This window comes from Fukomys damarensis, unplaced genomic scaffold (genome assembly GCF_012274545.1).
Source record: "Fukomys damarensis isolate Sample0158 unplaced genomic scaffold, DMR_v1.0_HiC HiC_scaffold_29, whole genome shotgun sequence".
Taxonomy (NCBI): Eukaryota; Metazoa; Chordata; class Mammalia; order Rodentia; family Bathyergidae; genus Fukomys; species Fukomys damarensis.
Genome location: NW_022900941.1, coordinates 32,726,930 through 32,745,643, shown reverse-complemented (window position 1 = coordinate 32,745,643; position 18,714 = coordinate 32,726,930). Strand labels below are relative to the sequence as shown.

Below are 18,714 nucleotides of genomic sequence, written 5' to 3'. Positions count from 1 at the left end.
TGTGTGTGGAGGCACTAAAATATGTTTTTATGAAAGAATATGTCTGTTCAGCTCTTTTCCTTACTACTAAAGTGATTTTAATCTAAATGTTGTGCTTCTTACTGACACAGGACATCTAAACCTGAAAATGTCAGAAATAACCAGCTCACAGAGCAGAATCTCTTTATTCTCATTAAGAATCAGACTGCTCATACTGACCTGTACTTGTCCTGTCTTATTGTTTGTTTTAGCACCTCTATACAGAAGGCTGGAATAAAGATAAAACTACTATCCACATTATGCCAGACACCCCTGAAGTTTTACTAGCTAAACAAAACAAAATAAACTATAGCGAGGTAAGAAATAAATATGTGGTGCATCGTATATTTTCCTTATCATTCATGTTACAAATCAAACTGAAGATTACTTGTATCTGTTCCAGAAATTATATAAGCTTGGCCTAGAAGAAGCCAGGAAGAAAGGCTATGATATGCGACTTGATGCCATTCCCATCAAGGCAGCCAAGGCCTCCAGAGACATTGCAAGTGATGTGAGTACACCTGAGAAGTTCTTTGCTTTAGCTCTGGCTTGGAGATCACTTTCTCTCTCCTGAATTTATAGTGGAGAAAGTAAATGAAGAGGTTAAAGTTGTTGTTAACAGTTCATTTTGTCATTAAATGGTATAATATAATGGTAATACAATGCTCAGCACCAAAGTCTAACTGTGGCTGAGTCTGTGCAACACGCTTTTCAAATATTATCTATTTCCTGCTGAATAAAACCACTGTGTACTTAACTATGCTTCTGGTATAATTTTTTGGCTTGTAAACACAATGTGTGCTTTTTTAATACAATCAAACTTACTGTAAGCTTCTTTCAAAACCCCAGCCATGCCCTGGCAACTAAGGACATGTTAATAGGCGTTCTACCTTCCAAGTTGGGCCCTCCATGTAGACCATATATTTGTTTGTGCACCCAGTGATCAGCTACAAATATTTGTTTTCTTTAAAAGGTTAATTTGCTAAGATTTCTAAAATAGTTATCATTTGTTTTATCTACGAAGATAAAATACATTTTTATTTCCAAAATATGGGAAATAATTATCATACTTTAAAAATAAATGATCAGCAAGGAAAGTGGTTGTATAGTGAAATACCTGCTGCTATTTAAAAATCATCTTTATAAAGATTAATTAGTGACATAGAAAATGCTTATATAATAACTGAAAAGAGCAGGGAGAAAAACTACATAATGTATGACTCATGTGCTGATTTTATTCTCTGTTTCATACACATACACACCATAAAACGTTGTCTTTACCGATCGAACTATGTTAATTTTTCTTTCTTTTTTTAATACATACATTTAACTTATTTTCTAAATGGTTTGTAAGTTGCATGTGTCATATATTATTATATTATACATGTATTATTATATTATTCATTAATATATTATGCATGTATTATATATTATTTATATTCAAAGAAAATAATTATTTTTAATGACTAGGAATTGCTTTTTTATCAAAGTCAAAGGAGACAAGTAGTTGTCTTTTTCTTCTAGTTCAAGTACAAAGAAGGCTACCGAAAGCAGCTTGGTCACCATATTGGTGCTCGAGCGATTCATGATGACCCGAAGATGATGTGGTCCATGCACGTGGCCAAGATCCAGAGTGACAGGGAGTACAAGAAGGACTTTGAGAAGTGGAAGACCAAGTTCAGCAGCCCAGTGGACATGCTGGGGGTGGTGCTGGCCAAGAAGTGCCAGACCCTCGTAAGCGACATAGACTACAAGCACCACCTGCATCAGTGGACGTGTCTGCCTGACCAGAGCGACGTCATCCATGCTCGGCAGGCCTATGACCTCCAAAGCGATGTGAGTCTAAGGTTTTCCTTTGCTCAGTTAAATACTATGACCATATTCCTAAGTATCAAAATTCCACTAACGTGCGGGAAGTTCGGTTTACAGAACTGAGTTCTACATTCCTGGACTAATGCCCAGGCTCTATTCAGTCATCCAGTTGTCTCACGACACTGTTAGTCTATAAAGAGTGAGCCAGCAAAGTCCCTTTTCTTTTTTTTTTCTTTTTTTTTAATTGAGTTTATTAGTACAATCTAGTTCTACAATACAGTTACATTCATTACTGGGATCCTTACCTTTACATGGCAGGTCTTGGTTCTCATTTTTTCCCCTTGTCCCTGCCCTCCCTCACCCCCTCCTTCTCTCCCCATTAACAAACTTTTTTTTTTCCATTTTTTCATTTTCTCATATTTTTTCTTTTCCCTTATTTCCTTGCCCCTACCCTTCCCCCTTTTCCTACACCTTTAGCCCTTTTCTTCCTATTTCACACTCTTAATTATCCCATTAGGATCTTGTGTACTATTATAGTTTTTCACACCAGAGAAACTATTCGGGATTTACACATGTGTGACTTATTTATTTCACTTACGAGTATATCCTCAATATGTGTCCATTTTCCTACGAATGACTCTAATTTCTCATTCTTTATGGCTGAGTAGTATTCCATTTTATAGGAAAACCAATCTTCTTTATCCATTTTCCAACAAATGGGCAGATGGGCTGTTTCCAAGTTTTAGCTATTACCAACTGTGCCGCTATAAACATTGGTGTGCATATAGCACTGTGGTGTGATTCTTTTAAATCTTTTGGAAAGATACCCAGCAGAGGGATGGCTGAGTCAAATTGAACCTCTAGACCTAGCTCTTTGAGGTATCTCCATATTGATTTCCATAGTGGTTGCACCAGTCTGCACTCCTACCAACAATGGAGAAGGGTTCCTTTGTCCCCACAACCCCGCCAACATTTGTTATTGAGTGATTTCTTGATAGCAGCCATTCTTTGTGGGGTGAGGTAGAATCTCAGTTTTGTTTTCATCTGCATCTCTTGAATGACCAGTGATGTGGAACATTTTTTCATATATTTACTTGCTGCTTTTACTACTTTGTCTGAGAAATGCCTGTTCATTTCAGATGCCCATTTTTGAATTGGGTCTTTATATTTGGGGGGGCTGATTGTTTTGAGTTCTTTATATATTCTAGATAATAGTCCTTTTTCTGAGGAGCAGCTGGTAAAAATTTTTTCCCATATTGTAGGCTCTCTCTTAGTTATGTTGATGGTTTCTTTTGCAGTGCAGAGCTTTTCAATAAGGTGAGATCCCAGTTATTGATTCTTTCTGCTAGTTCCCATGCTACTGAGGACTTGTTCATAAAGTCTTTTCCTATGCCAATGTCTTCCAGAGTTCTGCCTAACTTATCTTCCAGAAAGTTTAGTGTTTCTGTTTTAATATTTAGATCTTTAATCCACTTTGATTTTAATTTAGTGCATGGTGAAAGATAAGGGTCCAGTTTTAATCTTTGGCAGGTTGAGATCCAGTTTTTCCAGCACCATTTATTAAAGACGGTACCTTTCCTCCAGTGGGGATAGTCAGCTCCTTTGTCAAAGATGAGGTAACTGAGTACATGTGGAGTTGTTTCTGTATCTTCCAGTCCAGTCTTTTCCATTGATCCTAAGGTCTGTTTCTTTGCCAGTACCATGCTGTTTTTATCACAGTGGCTTTGTAGTATAGTTTCAAATTGGGAATTGTTATACCCGCTGCCATGTGTCTGTTGCCTCGTATGGCTTTTGCTATTCTAGGTCTCTTATGGTTCCAAATGAATTTTTGGATTCTTCTTTCTAGTTCTGTGAAGAATAGTATTGGAATTTCAATTGGTATCGCATTGAATCTGTATAGCAGTTTTCTTAGTAAGGCTATTTTCACTATGTTGATTCTTCCTACCCAGGAGCAGGGGATATCTTTCCATTTTCTTATATCCTCTTCGATCTCTTTTTTTCAGAGTGCTGTAGTTTTCAGTATAGAGATCTTTTGCTTCTTTTGTTAGATTGATTCCCAGATACTTCATTTTTTTGCATGCTATTGTGAAAGGAATTGTTTCCCTAATTTCTCGTTCAGCAAGTCTGTTATTTGTGTACAAGAAGGCTATTGATTTTTGGGTGTTGACCTTGTATCCAGGTACTCTGCTAAAAGTGTCAATTAAGTCAAGAAGTCTTTTGGTGGAGTTTTTTGGGTCTTCAATGTAGAGTATCATATCATCAACAAATAATGACAGTTTAACTTCTTCCTTTCCTATCTTTATTGCTTTAATTTCTTTCTCTTGTCTGATTGCTATGGCTAATATTTCCAGAACTATATTGAAAAGGAGTGGTGATAGTGGGCATCCTTGTCTTGTTCCTGATTTTAACGTGAAGGATTTCAGTTTTTGGCCATTTAATATGATATTGGCTGTTGGTTTTTCATAGATACCCTTTATTAATTTGAGATATAGACCATCTATTCCAATTTTTTTGTAGAGTTTTTAATCATGAATGGGTATTGAATTTTGTCAAATGCTTTTTCTGCATCTATCGAGAGGATCATGTGGTTCTTGTCTTTGATTTTGTTAATATAGTGTATTACATTTATTGATTTACGTATGTTGAACCATCCTTGCATCCCTGGAATAAATCCGACTTGGTCAGGATGTATGATCTTTTTGATGATCCTCTGTATTCTGTTTGCTAGTATCTTATTGAGGATTTTTGCATCTATATTCATTAAGGAGATTGGCCTGTAGTTCTCTTTTTTAGTGCTTTTCCTTCTTTTGGGAATCAAAGTGATACTTGCTTCCAGGAATGAATTTGGAAGTATTGCTTCCCTTTCAATTTCATTGAAAAGTCTGAAGTGTAATGGCAGTAGTTCTTCTCTAAATGTCTTGTAAAATTCAGCAGTGAATCCGTCAGGACCTGGGCTTTTCTTTGTTGGTAAGTTTTTAATTGCATTTTCAATTTCACTGATTGTAATTGGGGTGTATAAAATGTTTTTACCTTCTTCATTCTACTTTGGTAATTCATAAGTATCTAGAAATCTGTCCGTTTCTTCTGTATTTTCCATTTTATTAGAGTACAGGTTCTCATGGTACGTATTAAATGATCCTCTGGATTTCTATTGGATCTGTTGTGACTTTGCCTTTTTCATTCCTAATTGCATGGATCTGAGCCTTTTCTTTCCTTCTTTTGATAAGGTTTGCTAAGGGTTTATCAATTTTATTTAGTCTTTCAAAAAACCAACTCTTCAATTCATTTATTTTTTGTATCATTTTCTTAGTTTCCATTGCATTGATTTCTGCTCTAATCTTTATAATTTCCTCTCTTGTTCGAGCTTTGGGTTTTTCTTGCTCTTGTTTTTCTAGGAATCTAAGAGTCATCGTTGGGTTGTTTATTTAAGCTTGCTCTGTTTTCCTAATGTGGGCATTCGGTGCTATGAATTTTCCACGTAGAACTGCTTTCATTGTGTCCCATAGATTCCTGTATGTTGTATTTGCATTTTCGTTTATTTGTAAAAACTGTCTAATTTCTTCTTTAATTTCCTCTGTGATCCATTGATTGTTCAGGAGAGTGTTGTTCAATTTCCATGTGTTTGTGAAGTTCCTACGGTTTCTTATGCCATTGATCTCCAGCTTTATTGCACTGTGATCTGATAATATACAGGGAATAACTTCAATTCTTCTGCATTTCTTCAACATGTTTTGTGGGCTAGTATGTGATCTATCTTGCAGAATGACCCATGTGCAGCTGAAAAGAATGTATATTCTGATTTTGTGGGGTGAACACTCTTTAGACATCTAATAAATCCATGCATTCAAAAACTTGATTCAGTTATAGTATTTCATTGTTGCTTTTTTTGCCTAAATGATCTATCTATTTGTGATAGCAAGGTATTTAGATTCCCCCACTACAATTGCATTAGTACTTATTTGATTTTTCATGTTATTTAATATTTGTTTTATATAGTTGGGGGCATTTATATTTGTTGCATATATGTTTATGATTGTTATTTCTTCCTCTTGGATTGTTCCCTTTATAAGAATGTAGTGGCCTTCTTTGTCTCTCTTAATCAGTTTTGGTTTGAAATTTACTTTGTCTGCAAGTAAGACTGCTACCCCTGCTTTTTTCTGAGATCCTGTCACATGGAGAATTGTTTTCCACCCTTTCACTTTCAGTCTATGGGCTTCCTTTTGCACTAGGTGTGTTTCTTGTATAAAACATATTGTTGGACTTTGCTTCTTAATCCATTCTGCCACTCTTTTTCTCTTGATTGGTGACTTGAGGCCATTGACATTGTCAGTTATAACTGATATGTACTGACTTATTATTGTCATGTTATTGTCCTTTTGTTGACTCTTTTTAATTTTTTGTCCTCTCCTTTTAGTTTCTTGCCTTGGCTATTTGATTTTTCTCTGTTGGGCCTCATGGTGTTGTGATCTTCATTGTCTTTTTGTAGGATATTGTTTAAAATTCCTTGTAGTGCTGGTTTAGTATTCATGAAGTTTCTCAAATTTTCTTTGTCATGGAAGTATCTTATTTCTCCATCCATTGCTCTTATAGTATTTTATTCTTCTGTTGGGTTTCTGGGATCTTGATTATTATATGTCTAGGTGTAGGTTTTTTTTATCGTGGCTAGTTGGAGTCCTATATGCCTCGCTTATCTGTATGTCAAATTCTTCCCCTCTATTTGGGAAGTTTTCTGTCATTAATTCTGTGAACAGCTTTTTTAAGTCATTTGCATTTTCTCCTGCTACTTCATGGATTTTATTCTTCTGTTGGGTTTCTGGGATCTTGATTATTATATGTCTAGGTGTAGGTTTTTTTTATCGTGGCTAGTTGGAGTCCTATATGCCTCGCTTATCTGTATGTCAAATTCTTCCCCTCTATTTGGGAAGTTTTCTGTCATTAATTCTGTGAACAGCTTTTTTAAGTCATTTGCATTTTCTCCTGCTACTTCATGGATTCCTATCAGTCTTATGTTATTCTTCTTTGCATCATCTAGAAGTTGTTGGATCGATTTCTCATGATCCCTTACTGTTTTTAAGAGACCTCTCTTTTCATGGTCACCTTCTGTGATCCTATCTTCTATATCTGAGATTCTATTTTCACAATCTTTTATTCTGTTGCATACACTTTCAATAGAGTTTTTAATCTCCTGGATATCTGTTTGAATCTTTTTAATGGATTCTATTTCTTTCCTATGTTGAGTGCTCATTGTTTCCATTTCTTTCTTATTCTGGGCATTCATAGTTTCTGTTATGTTCCTAAGCTCATCTGTTTTTTTGTCAGTTTCTGTTCTGCAGTCTCGAATCATGTCTTTCATTTTTCTCACCATCTCTATGGTTATCTGGGAAATAATTTCTGTTTTGAATTTTTCTAGAGCTTGATTGATCAGTTTTTTAACTTCCTGTGCTGTGAGTTCTGAGTGTCCTGGAGGTTCACTATCTGATTTCTCATCCTCCTTTGCCCTACTGTTTGCCTTTGGTGAACTGGAAATTGGTTTTTGTGTCTTGCTTAAGTGTTTTCTCATCTTTATTTTTGCTGTTGGGTTGCCCTTCATTCAATCTCTGAGTCATTAAATTTTCCTGATATTGTTGCGTCCCAGCCTTTGTTTCTGTAGTGACTTATAGACATTCTCATTTTCATAATTGAGAAAACACCTCATCAAATCAATCCTTATCCTTTATCCCAGTGAATACAGTCAGGAACACAGTAGGATCAATCACTGCCCTTTATAGCCAGCCATGCCTCTGCAGAGTGCATCCAAGGACTGGCACAATCAGGAGATCTGAGAGGGATTGGCACCCTCCTGGCATGTCGGGGCAATCAATGGCGCCTGCGGGGAAAGGCATAGCTATGGAGGAGGACTGTAGATCAGGCCAGGCGGCAGAGTGAGATCTGTGGTCCAAGTGGGGGCCACTTGCCTGAAACTCACTCTCCTGGCTCTGGGTTGGGGCAATCAATCCAAAGTCCCTTTTCTTTGGTGTAAGTAGTAAGATTGCTGATCTAGAGAACTGGAGAAATGAAAAATTCTACATGCTTAAGTGTTTTTCAAAGTATGCTTCTAATTGGATCTTTTCTGGGTTTACAATTCATATCACAATTTTGAAATTACCCAAGAATTCAAGCATTAAAATATCTTGTGTATATGTATACAAGCGTATATAATATAGTGTTTTGTTTGTACGCGTAATATAAATGCAGTATAATAAAATTATATTGCAATATATGATGCAATATAAATGTTTAATTTCTTTTGGGACATATGCTGACAGTGACTTGTCATTTGCAATTTCAGAATTTGTACAAGTCTGATCTTAATTGGCTAAAAGGCATTGGCTGGATACCCACTGGTTCTCTTGAGGATGAGAAGAACAAAAGAGCTACTCAAATTTTGAGTGACCATGTCTACCGTCAACACCCAGATAAATTCAAGTTTTCCAGCCTTATGGATTCCATACCTATGGTTTTGGCAAAAAACAATGCTATTACCATGAACCATGTAAGTCCTTTCTTTGTATGTGGATTGTACTTTTGTGTGTGTGTGGAGGCACTAAAATATGTTTTTATGAAAGAATATGTCTGTTCAGCTCTTTTCCTTACTACTAAAGTGATTTTAATCTAAATGTTGTGCTTCTTACTGACACAGGACATCTAAACCTGAAAATGTCAGAAATAACCAGCTCACAGAGCAGAATCTCTTTATTCTCATTAAGAATCAGACTGCTCATACTGACCTGTACTTGTCCTGTCTTATTGTTTGTTTTAGCACCTCTATACAGAAGGCTGGAATAAAGATAAAACTACTATCCACATTATGCCAGACACCCCTGAAGTTTTACTAGCTAAACAAAACAAAATAAACTATAGCGAGGTAAGAAATAAATATGTGGTGCATCGTATATTTTCCTTATCATTCATGTTACAAATCAAACTGAAGATTACTTGTATCTGTTCCAGAAATTATATAAGCTTGGCCTAGAAGAAGCCAGGAAGAAAGGCTATGATATGCGACTTGATGCCATTCCCATCAAGGCAGCCAAGGCCTCCAGAGACATTGCAAGTGATGTGAGTACACCTGAGAAGTTCTTTGCTTTAGCTCTGGCTTGGAGATCACTTTCTCTCTCCTGAATTTATAGTGGAGAAAGTAAATGAAGAGGTTAAAGTTGTTGTTAACAGTTCATTTTGTCATTAAATGGTATAATATAATGGTAATACAATGCTTAGCACCAAAGTCTAACTGTGGCTGAGTCTGTGCAACACACTTTTCAAATATTATCTATTTCCTGCTGAATAAAACCACTGTGTACTTAACTATGCTTCTGGTATAATTTTTTGGCTTGTAAACACAATGTGTGCTTTTTTAATACAATCAAACTTACTGTAAGCTTCTTTCAAAACCCCAGCCATGCCCTGGCAACTAAGGACATGTTAATAGGCGTTCTACCTTCCAAGTTGGGCCCTCCATGTAGACCATATATTTGTTTGTGCACCCAGTGATCAGCTACAAATATTTGTTTTCTTTAAAAGGTTAATTTGCTAAGATTTCTAAAATAGTTATCATTTGTTTTATCTACGAAGATAAAATACATTTTTATTTCCAAAATATGGGAAATAATTATCATACTTTAAAAATAAATGATCAGCAAGGAAAGTGGTTGTATAGTGAAATACCTGCTGCTATTTAAAAATCATCTTTATAAAGATTAATTAGTGACATAGAAAATGCTTATATAATAACTGAAAAGAGCAGGGAGAAAAACTACATAATGTATGACTCATGTGCTGATTTTATTCTCTGTTTCATACACATACACACCATAAAACGTTGTCTTTACCGATCGAACTATGTTAATTTTTCTTTCTTTTTTTAATACATACATTTAACTTATTTTCTAAATGGTTTGTAAGTTGCATGTGTCATATATTATTATATTATACATGTATTATTATATTATTCATTAATATATTATGCATGTATTATATATTATTTATATTCAAAGAAAATAATTATTTTTAATGACTAGGAATTGCTTTTTTATCAAAGTCAAAGGAGACAAGTAGTTGTCTTTTTCTTCTAGTTCAAGTACAAAGAAGGCTACCGAAAGCAGCTTGGTCACCATATTGGTGCTCGAGCGATTCATGATGACCCGAAGATGATGTGGTCCATGCACGTGGCCAAGATCCAGAGTGACAGGGAGTACAAGAAGGACTTTGAGAAGTGGAAGACCAAGTTCAGCAGCCCAGTGGACATGCTGGGGGTGGTGCTGGCCAAGAAGTGCCAGACCCTCGTAAGCGACATAGACTACAAGCACCACCTGCACCAGTGGACGTGTCTGCCTGACCAGAGCGACGTCATCCATGCTCGACAGGCCTATGACCTCCAGAGCGATGTGAGTACTGAGAGTCTTAAGAACATACAAAGGGGGGAAATTAGTGAATTAACTTTGCTTAAGAAGTAGCAATAGGTAGTACCAAGTCAGCAGCCCCTACAAGGAGGGAATAGAATGCCTGCTTTCCATATGAATGTTAATCATTTAACCCTCCAGACAAAATGAAGTACTGCCTGAACCCTGCTCACCCACCACACTATATTTTAGTATATGTGCTGCCAAAATGAACACTACCAAGATATATTGTAAAGAATGCTACTGTTTGATTTAATGCCCCTTAGAGACAATGCATGCCTAATACAGGGATCAATATTTATTGAATATTTGTATCAACAGAATTTGTATAAGTCAGATCTCCAGTGGATGAGAGGCATTGGCTGGGTGCCCATTGGCTCTTTGGATGTGGAAAAATGCAAAAGGGCAACTGAGATTTTGAGTGATAAGATTTATCGTCAGCCTCCAGACAAATTCAAGTTTACCAGTGTGACTGATTCTCTGGAACAAGTGTTGGCTAAGAATAATGCCATCACTATGAACAAGGTGAGGTTTACAAATTCAGACACTCAAGATAGGGTTCCTGAAGCTGACTCAAAGAAAACCATTACTGAGAAAAAAAAAAAGGAGTACAGTACTGAACAACAAAAGGCACCTACCATCCCTCTCCTCTATCCTTGTCTGTGTCTACCTCTACTTCTGTGTAAAATATGTCATTTATCTTTTAATATTTACTTCATTATTGTGTCATTGTTGTGATAAAATACTGTATTTTCAGAAAAAAGTCTTTTCATAAAAGATAAATATAATTTAGTATTTTCAGATTATCAGAAAACACTTATAAAGTATTCCACTGTGAATGATTACTTGAGACATATGTAAAATACATAATGTATGAAAAGTACCATAATTTTGTCTTTTGTTTGTTTATAAAGTTAGTATGGCCCTGAAATTCCTATTATTTATACACTGAATTTTTTCTAATGGTGCTAATGTATTTTCCTTGATAGCGTTTGTACACAGAATCCTGGGACAAAGACAAGACGCAGATCCACATAATGCCAGATACACCAGAAATTACGTTGGCAAGAATGAACAAAATCAACTACAGTGAGGTGAGAACAGTGGCTAATTCTGTGATGTTTGCATGGGTTTTTTCATTTCAGTTGATCTGTTCCACAGAGATATAATGCTAAAATGGCAGCTTTATAAAAAGAAACTTTTTTCTTGCTTCATATGAAAAGCAACTTCTGGGTTTCTGAATCACCATTATAAATGTCAAACTTTCAAGTAATAAGAATCATCACTTAGGGGAATCAGGGATTGAAGAATTACTGATTTCAGCACCAACCATAAGAGCAAGTAGATCATTTTTTTGCAAGTAGATCATTTTTATTAATTTTTGAAATGAGATTAGCAATAGACTGGTACACATACATGTATCTCCCATTAATGCTAAAGCAAACTTTAGCGAATATATTTTCCATTTATAGCATATTGCTCTTAAATTGCAGCTTAGGGTCAAAATTTAAGATTTTTTAAATCACAGTACAACCCAATCTCTCTCTTCTCTCTCTCTCTCTCTCTCTCTCTCTCTCTCTCTCTCTCTCTCTCTCACACACACACACACACACACACACACACACAGTAACAATGAGAGTCAGTGAATGTATTAACAAAACCATGGCCTTTTTACTTCCAGTGAACACAGGGCTACATGCCCCCATATTGGAATCGCAGTACCTAGACCTAGGTAGAGTGATTCTAAAGAGGTCCTGTCCCCTCTTCTAGCACAGGAATTCCATATAGCAGGTTGTTCTGTCTTTGCTTCAGGGTTCCGAGTCACAAGGACCTTATCCTCACAAGTCAGTTCATTTGTTCTGGAAAATTCCATTAGAAAGTGCTTCTGAGGTATTCAATCACATTTCTCTCTGTAAAGGCATATAGTCCTCTGAGGCAGCAGAACCAGTCTGTGCCCACCCATGAAGATAGGGACAGCCTCCAGGATCCTTCCCTGCCCCACCCCACACGAGCTCTCTCTGTAACCCACAAACTTCAAATTCCTGAAATGTCTTCCCTGGAAAAATGTGAATCAGAGCTGAACAAGATACTTAGAATAAGGAATGACCAGAGTACAATACAGTTAAGGATCACATTTCCTCTTCTGGACATTTGAGGTTCCCTGTGCTTCTGGGACACACTGGCTGCTGTGTCACTGCATTTAGTAATTGAAATCTTGGCTCAACAATTGAATTTTTCTTCGTCTTAGATTGAGGCTATGGTTTAAAGCTATGGAGATTTTTGTGAATCTAAGATTCTGTCAGCTGATGTATTAATTTTTTTCTCCAAATTTTGTGCCACCAGCAAATAAAATGTTTCTGGCAGCACAGATAAACGGAATTTTGCTCTTCTGTGGGATATTATACAGAATAACAGCCATCTCCAGTAATTTTATTTTAGTGATGCAGATTATATTTTACTGCTTGTATAAGTAGTCCTTAATTGTCAACAGAAACTGAAAACATTAAATCCTATTTTCAAATCAGAAAGGATTGAAGTTTTAACTAAACTTACATTAGAGTCCCTTAATTGTTTCATGAAGGCAAATATTACATGTGGAGGAATTTCAGGAGACAGTACCTGTAAGTCACCACTCAGAATTTCTAAAGTTTTTAGCTCTGTTTTTGCTGAAAAACCTCACAGGTCCTAGAATACAGCTTTCTAGTTCAACCAGGCCCAGTAGAGAGCCATTGACTGAATGCCTAACTTGCCTAGACTCCTTTCTCTGTCTTTTCTCTGCCAATGTACATAGTTCCATTTATTTGTGTTTCAGTTAGGATAAGAAGACAACAATGAAAATTTATTATGTTACCCTTTCCTCTTAAAATTTTTTGTTGTTTCCTATTTCTTGTAAAACCAAGCAACAATTCTTAAAGTATTTCTGGTTCAATTTGAGGTTCTTTTCAGTTCTCTCTTAGCACTTCTCCCTGGGGCTTCATCCCACTTCCTTCAATACCTGGGCACATCCGTGTGCCCTAATTGATGTGATTTTCTCTCCTTTTGGCTGGAAACCTAGCTTATCATTCAAGGTTCAACTCAAAGGTCACACTCAGCAGAACTTCCCCGTTTCTTAGTTCAGAATAAGTGACTGTGCATTAATGCACTTTCCTGTTGTTGTTAAACAATTCTTGACATCCAGAATTTAAAGGAGGAGAGGTTTTTTTGGCATATGATTTCAGAGCATTCAGTCCATGGTCAGCTGGCTCCAAGGCAGAGATATGGTGGAAGGGTGCATCAGTCTCACCCAGAGTGTACTACAAATCCCCTAGCTTAATTGTCATAGACTCCTTCCTGGAGCTCTCTTTTTTCTGGTACTAGGGATTGAACTCAGGACCTTGTGCAGCAGTGGAACAACTGAGCTAAATCCCTGGCTGGAGCTCTTTTTTGATAATTTAGCTAAATCATTTCTTGTGGTTTGATTCTCAGTTCTCCATGTTATCATTCTTCATTACTTCAAACAGACACTTTAAAGTTAAAGGAGATCTCACCCTCATCTTTAATTTATATGTACCTAGTAATGTCACAGACTCAAAGTCAGGAGAGAATAGATGTGAATTTAATTAATTGCCATGAACAGCATTTTTCCTGTTTACTGCCTTAGGTCTGTGAGTTTCAGCTGAATTTTTCTAGTACTTCCAAACTTGATTGTTTTACGTAAAAATTTTTAAACAAAATAACTTTTTATTAATTCCGTTTAAGTGAGAAAATAAAAATCAGATGCAGTGTTCTTCATAGGTATCCTTTTAATTTTGACAAAAATGCAGAAGGCTTAGAATTTCCAAAATGATATTATTGTGGGCACTCATGGAGAATTTAGTGACTTATGTAAATTCTTTATCAGTTTCTGGATATAAATGTCAACATTTAACTTTGTGGCCCAAATTTAGAGTCTGTATAAACTTGCCAATGAGGAAGCCAAGAAGAAGGGCTATGACTTGAGAAGTGACGCCATCCCCATTGTGGCAGCCAAGGCCTCCAGAGACATCGCCAGTGATGTGAGTGGTCCATTCTGCTCCCCGTGTATGAGCAGCGTGATGTGGCATTTTCACTGAACTAAATCTTTACAAAGGACCTTTGAAAATATGTCCTCATGTACTTTTGTGGGATTTTTCAGAAAATCTAGCTTTGGGGGAAATGGAAAATTTGATGTTCATAGAAAGGATTTGTAACCTGTAGGACACAGTGGCTTCCGTGAAAACTGGCTCACCGAGAATAGAGATAGATCCAGTCATGTACGAACTGTTGTAGTGCAGCTGCAGGCTTGGAGATGTGTATCCTCACAGAAAGGATTTTAGAAAGTGTAACTCAGAACTTAAGTTCTCCAGGTAAGAATCATGACCTGGCCTTGTGCAACATTTTAATATCCAACATTTAAAAAACTCAGAGACGCTTGCTATTACAGTTTGTCCTTGTAAGATTATGATATTATTCGTTGATCAATACCAGAGGAAGGCTATGGGCGGCTGTGCAGTGCCACCCTCCAGAGTAAAACTAACATCCTGTCTTGGTGCCTCAAGGATTCTTGAAGAACAGACAACTGCTGTAAAAATCCAGGCCCACATTCAGGACGATGACCTTCATGCTGGAATATTACATTAGTGACTGTCCTCAATTTGTGCATGTTGTCCTCTCTTCACCCCCAGCAAATGTTCATATGTCAATAATAGTAAATCATTAAATAATAATCAAAAAGTATTGAGAACTCTGTACTGAGAGCTTTACATGCATTTTCTCACTCTTTATAATTACCCTGGGCTATCAATATCATTATCCACATTTGTGAATTAAGAAACTTCCCTTTAAAAGTCAAAGTTTTAGTGGGCAGAGAGTTGGGACAACTTCATTCCTTTGTACTGTACTGTATTCCCTCCAAATGATGGTTTCTGTACTTTCTACTCAGTTGGCTTTGAAATCAGAAGCACCTATTGGAGATAATTGGCCTAGTGAAACCTAAACCCATGACCTTGTTAGAAGCGTCCTCTAACCACTGGGATTGCTAAGTCAGCTTTACTAATCAGTTTTCAAAATGATTACTATGGCCACTGAATGCATAAATCCAATATAAAATATAGTATTTTATCCTGTGCTGCTGCTCGAGGTGTTACTTGACCTAAGTTCAGTACTTTGGACTTACTCATTTTACAGCCACTCATTATACAGCTCATTAAGCACACAGACCACCTGCACATCCCTTGCCCTACCCACATTTTTGTATAGGATCTAATTCTCCAGGTTTCCTGCTTCAAATAACCGCTCCCTGATTTCCACAGGAGCCCACTCTGTGTGCTTCCTGGCCCCCGAACTTTTGCAACTGGTGGGCTATAGGCAATTTGAGTCTACACTATAATTATATGAATTTCATATATTTTATTACATCCAGAGTCTTCCAGGGTAAATGTAAGGATGTGGGCTGGAGTTGGGGCTTATAGCAAAAGTCAGTTAAAAATAATATGGCTTTGTACAGATTTGTGACCTCCAAAGGTTTATAGTAAAGGTTTGACTTATGCTTTTTATTTCAGTACAAATACAAAGATGGATACCGCAAGCAATTGGGCCACCACATCGGTGCACGGAACATTGAGGATGACCCCAAGATGATGTGGTCCATGCACGTGGCCAAGATCCAGAGTGACAGGGAGTACAAGAAGGACTTTGAGAAGTGGAAGACCAAGTTCAGCAGCCCAGTGGACATGCTGGGGGTGGTGCTGGCCAAGAAGTGCCAGACCCTCGTAAGCGACATAGACTACAAGCACCACCTGCACCAGTGGACGTGTCTGCCTGACCAGAGTGACGTCATCCATGCTCGGCAGGCCTATGACCTCCAGAGCGACGTGAGTACAATGTCTATACTACAACAGGGTGTAAAAATATTTTAAAACTATAAAAATTATCTTTTACACACAACCTATTAGCCTATTCAAGCTAGGATGTATTGCTAAGTAAATAAGATTTGAATCAGTGTTTCACATAGTTTTAGTGCTTATTATAAACATATTTGTAGTCCTCAAAAGGAAGTAAAGTTTCTAAACTGGAATTGGTCTTATGAAACAAAGCAGAGGACCAGGGATTTAGCTCAGTGGTTCTGCTGCCTGCCTTGCAAGCACAGGGACCTGAGTTTGATCCCCGGTTCCCCCCCCCAAAAAAAAGAAACAAACAAACAAACAAAGCAGATATTGTTCAGTGTTAGAGTTCAGGCCCCACCAGAGGGAGACATTTTCTTGTAAAGGAAAATGAAATAACACATTTTTATTAAAAAGAAAAAAATAGTCTGGAATTTGTTGTTGGCGTGTCCTTGCTAAATGAAGGAGGTTATGGTTATTAGACCATTAATGCCAGCTATACTGGTACATATTATTCTTCAGAAATCAAAGAAGCCTTTGTGCTATGTCTCTAACCATTGGATTGTTTCACTGACACTTGCTCCTTTAGTGTGGCTGTCTTTGTGGATGGGCCACATGATAATGTCGGAACCTAGTACCTATTGGAAGCAGGTGCACTATCCCAAATATGAGTATGAGAAGCACATTCACTGCACTGCATATTGTATAAATGTGTGAAGGAATTATTAAGCATTCGGGAACACTGGAGAATAACACAAATTCACTGTAATTATACATTAATTGCCTGTTCTAGAAACTGTGCAGCCTGTGTGGAGAACTCCCACATCTGTTCTGTAGCTTTCAACACAAAGAGCCCTGTGTTTTGTAATTGTCTCCAAAAAGAAAGACTTCACCTACACAAAGGTAGTTTTAAAAGGTTGGTGTCACCCATAGAGTGACAGACTGACTGCCATCTGTCTATTTCTTTGGTCATTCTTTATGGATTACCCTCCTCCCACTGTGACTGGTCCTAATATGTGAGAGGCATTTGCAAGGAAAAAGTCCTCCAGAGCCATAAGATGTTACTGTTTTTATTCTCGCTGCTGTTACCTAGGTGACAACTAGTCAGCATAGAATAAGTCCAGTTGGCTTTTTGTCTGCAAATTAGCAGTTTGTATTTTCTACTTAGTTGCTGTTACTGGTGAAATCTCTGCAGTGGGTAGATCAGAGATCTAGTTGCACTTCTGCGAAGTAGTTAGAACTGTAAGGGGTATCTAAATCTAAAACTGTTTAGCAGAAAACATGATTAAAAGTGAAGTGAGAAGGATACAGCATGATGATTCAGGAAGAGTCTGCATTGCCTATGCTGGGAAATGCAGTGGAGGAAAGGACTGGGACCCTACATATGGTCATTTATTGCCCTGAATCTTAGACAATATTATAGCTTTCAGATATCTGCCTTAGGACATCAGGAGCTCTACACCATTATATGTCATTTTAACTTCTCTGTTCCTCTTTTTTTTAAGAGCATTATAAATATAAAAACAATTAATAGAACACAATAATAATTCTGCTCAGTCTCACTGCTAAAAAAGCTTATTTTTACCTGTATAATATACCTACATACATTGTTTCATATGCTATTTCTTCATTTAATATTATGTTCAATCAATTCTCCATCTCATCAATATTTTCACAAAATGAGGATTTTTAATAGCTGCAGAGTGTTTCATTTAGCTAGGTCTAAAACTAACTTATTGATGGCCCATTGGGTATTGTATGTGCTTTACCTCTCTCTGGTTGGCAATCTTCCCTGTGCATGTGGACATTAAGGTCACATTCACTGAACTGACTGACAGAAGATATTAGTTCAGTCTTCTCCTAACAAGCTAAAATGTTGAAGAATTTTTAAAATTTGTCTCACAGACATTTCTGGATAATTTTAAAAATACGGTTCCTCCTTCAGTCTGAGGAATACAGGAAGTTTATTTTCTATGAAAATGAAAGGGAATCACACTTCATTATTGATGCCATTTGCACCTTTATCCTCACTCAGTATGGTGACTTTGATGAAGAGTTTCTTCCTTTTACCCCCTCTCCTTAGAATGTGTACAAATCAGATCTGCAGTGGCTGAAAGGCATCGGCTGGGTCCCCATTGGTTCACTGGATGTGGTCAAGTGCAAGAGAGCTGCAGAGATCCTGAGTGATAACATCTACCGCCAGCCTCCAGACAAGCTGAAGTTTACCAGCGTGCCCGATTCTCTGGAACAGGTGCTGGCCAAGAGCAATGCCCTCAACATGAACAAGGTGAGCCCCAGCTACCTCAAATGTTCCAAGATGTCCAGGGATGTTGTTATACTTTAATGACCAGCGGATTCAAAATTATTCGTACAGGTGTCGGGTTACATTTTCTCCTTAAGGTTTATACTTGAAATCTTCTAAATGATTTATATTATTTTCAGTTGCGCGTGTGTATACAGAGGCCTGGGACAAAGACAAGACTCAAATTCATATGATGCCTGATACACCGGAGATCATGTTGGCAAGGCAGAACAAAATCAACTACAGTGAGGTAGGGGTGAAAACT

At 37.2% G+C, this 18,714-nt stretch overlaps 1 protein-coding gene across 2 annotated transcripts in view; it reads left to right on the top strand.

The window, feature by feature from the left end:
* The window catches only part of Neb (nebulin), a 224,331-nt gene that overhangs the window by 84,400 nt on the left and 121,217 nt on the right, over nucleotides 1-18,714 (top strand). Inside the window, exons 60-72 of one of the 2 annotated variants that reach the window (XM_033757144.1) lie at nucleotides 231-335; nucleotides 422-529; nucleotides 1,543-1,854; nucleotides 8,159-8,362; nucleotides 8,630-8,734; nucleotides 8,821-8,928; nucleotides 9,942-10,253; nucleotides 10,590-10,793; nucleotides 11,258-11,362; nucleotides 14,195-14,302; nucleotides 15,827-16,138; nucleotides 18,231-18,438; nucleotides 18,590-18,699. In XM_033757144.1, the coding sequence (XP_033613035.1) occupies nucleotides 231-335; nucleotides 422-529; nucleotides 1,543-1,854; nucleotides 8,159-8,362; nucleotides 8,630-8,734; nucleotides 8,821-8,928; nucleotides 9,942-10,253; nucleotides 10,590-10,793; nucleotides 11,258-11,362; nucleotides 14,195-14,302; nucleotides 15,827-16,138; nucleotides 18,231-18,438; nucleotides 18,590-18,699 (2,301 nt within the window). The remainder of the gene's footprint in view (nucleotides 1-230; nucleotides 336-421; nucleotides 530-1,542; nucleotides 1,855-8,158; nucleotides 8,363-8,629; nucleotides 8,735-8,820; nucleotides 8,929-9,941; nucleotides 10,254-10,589; nucleotides 10,794-11,257; nucleotides 11,363-14,194; nucleotides 14,303-15,826; nucleotides 16,139-18,230; nucleotides 18,439-18,589; nucleotides 18,700-18,714) is intronic. The other variant, XM_033757143.1, reaches the window with a different exon arrangement.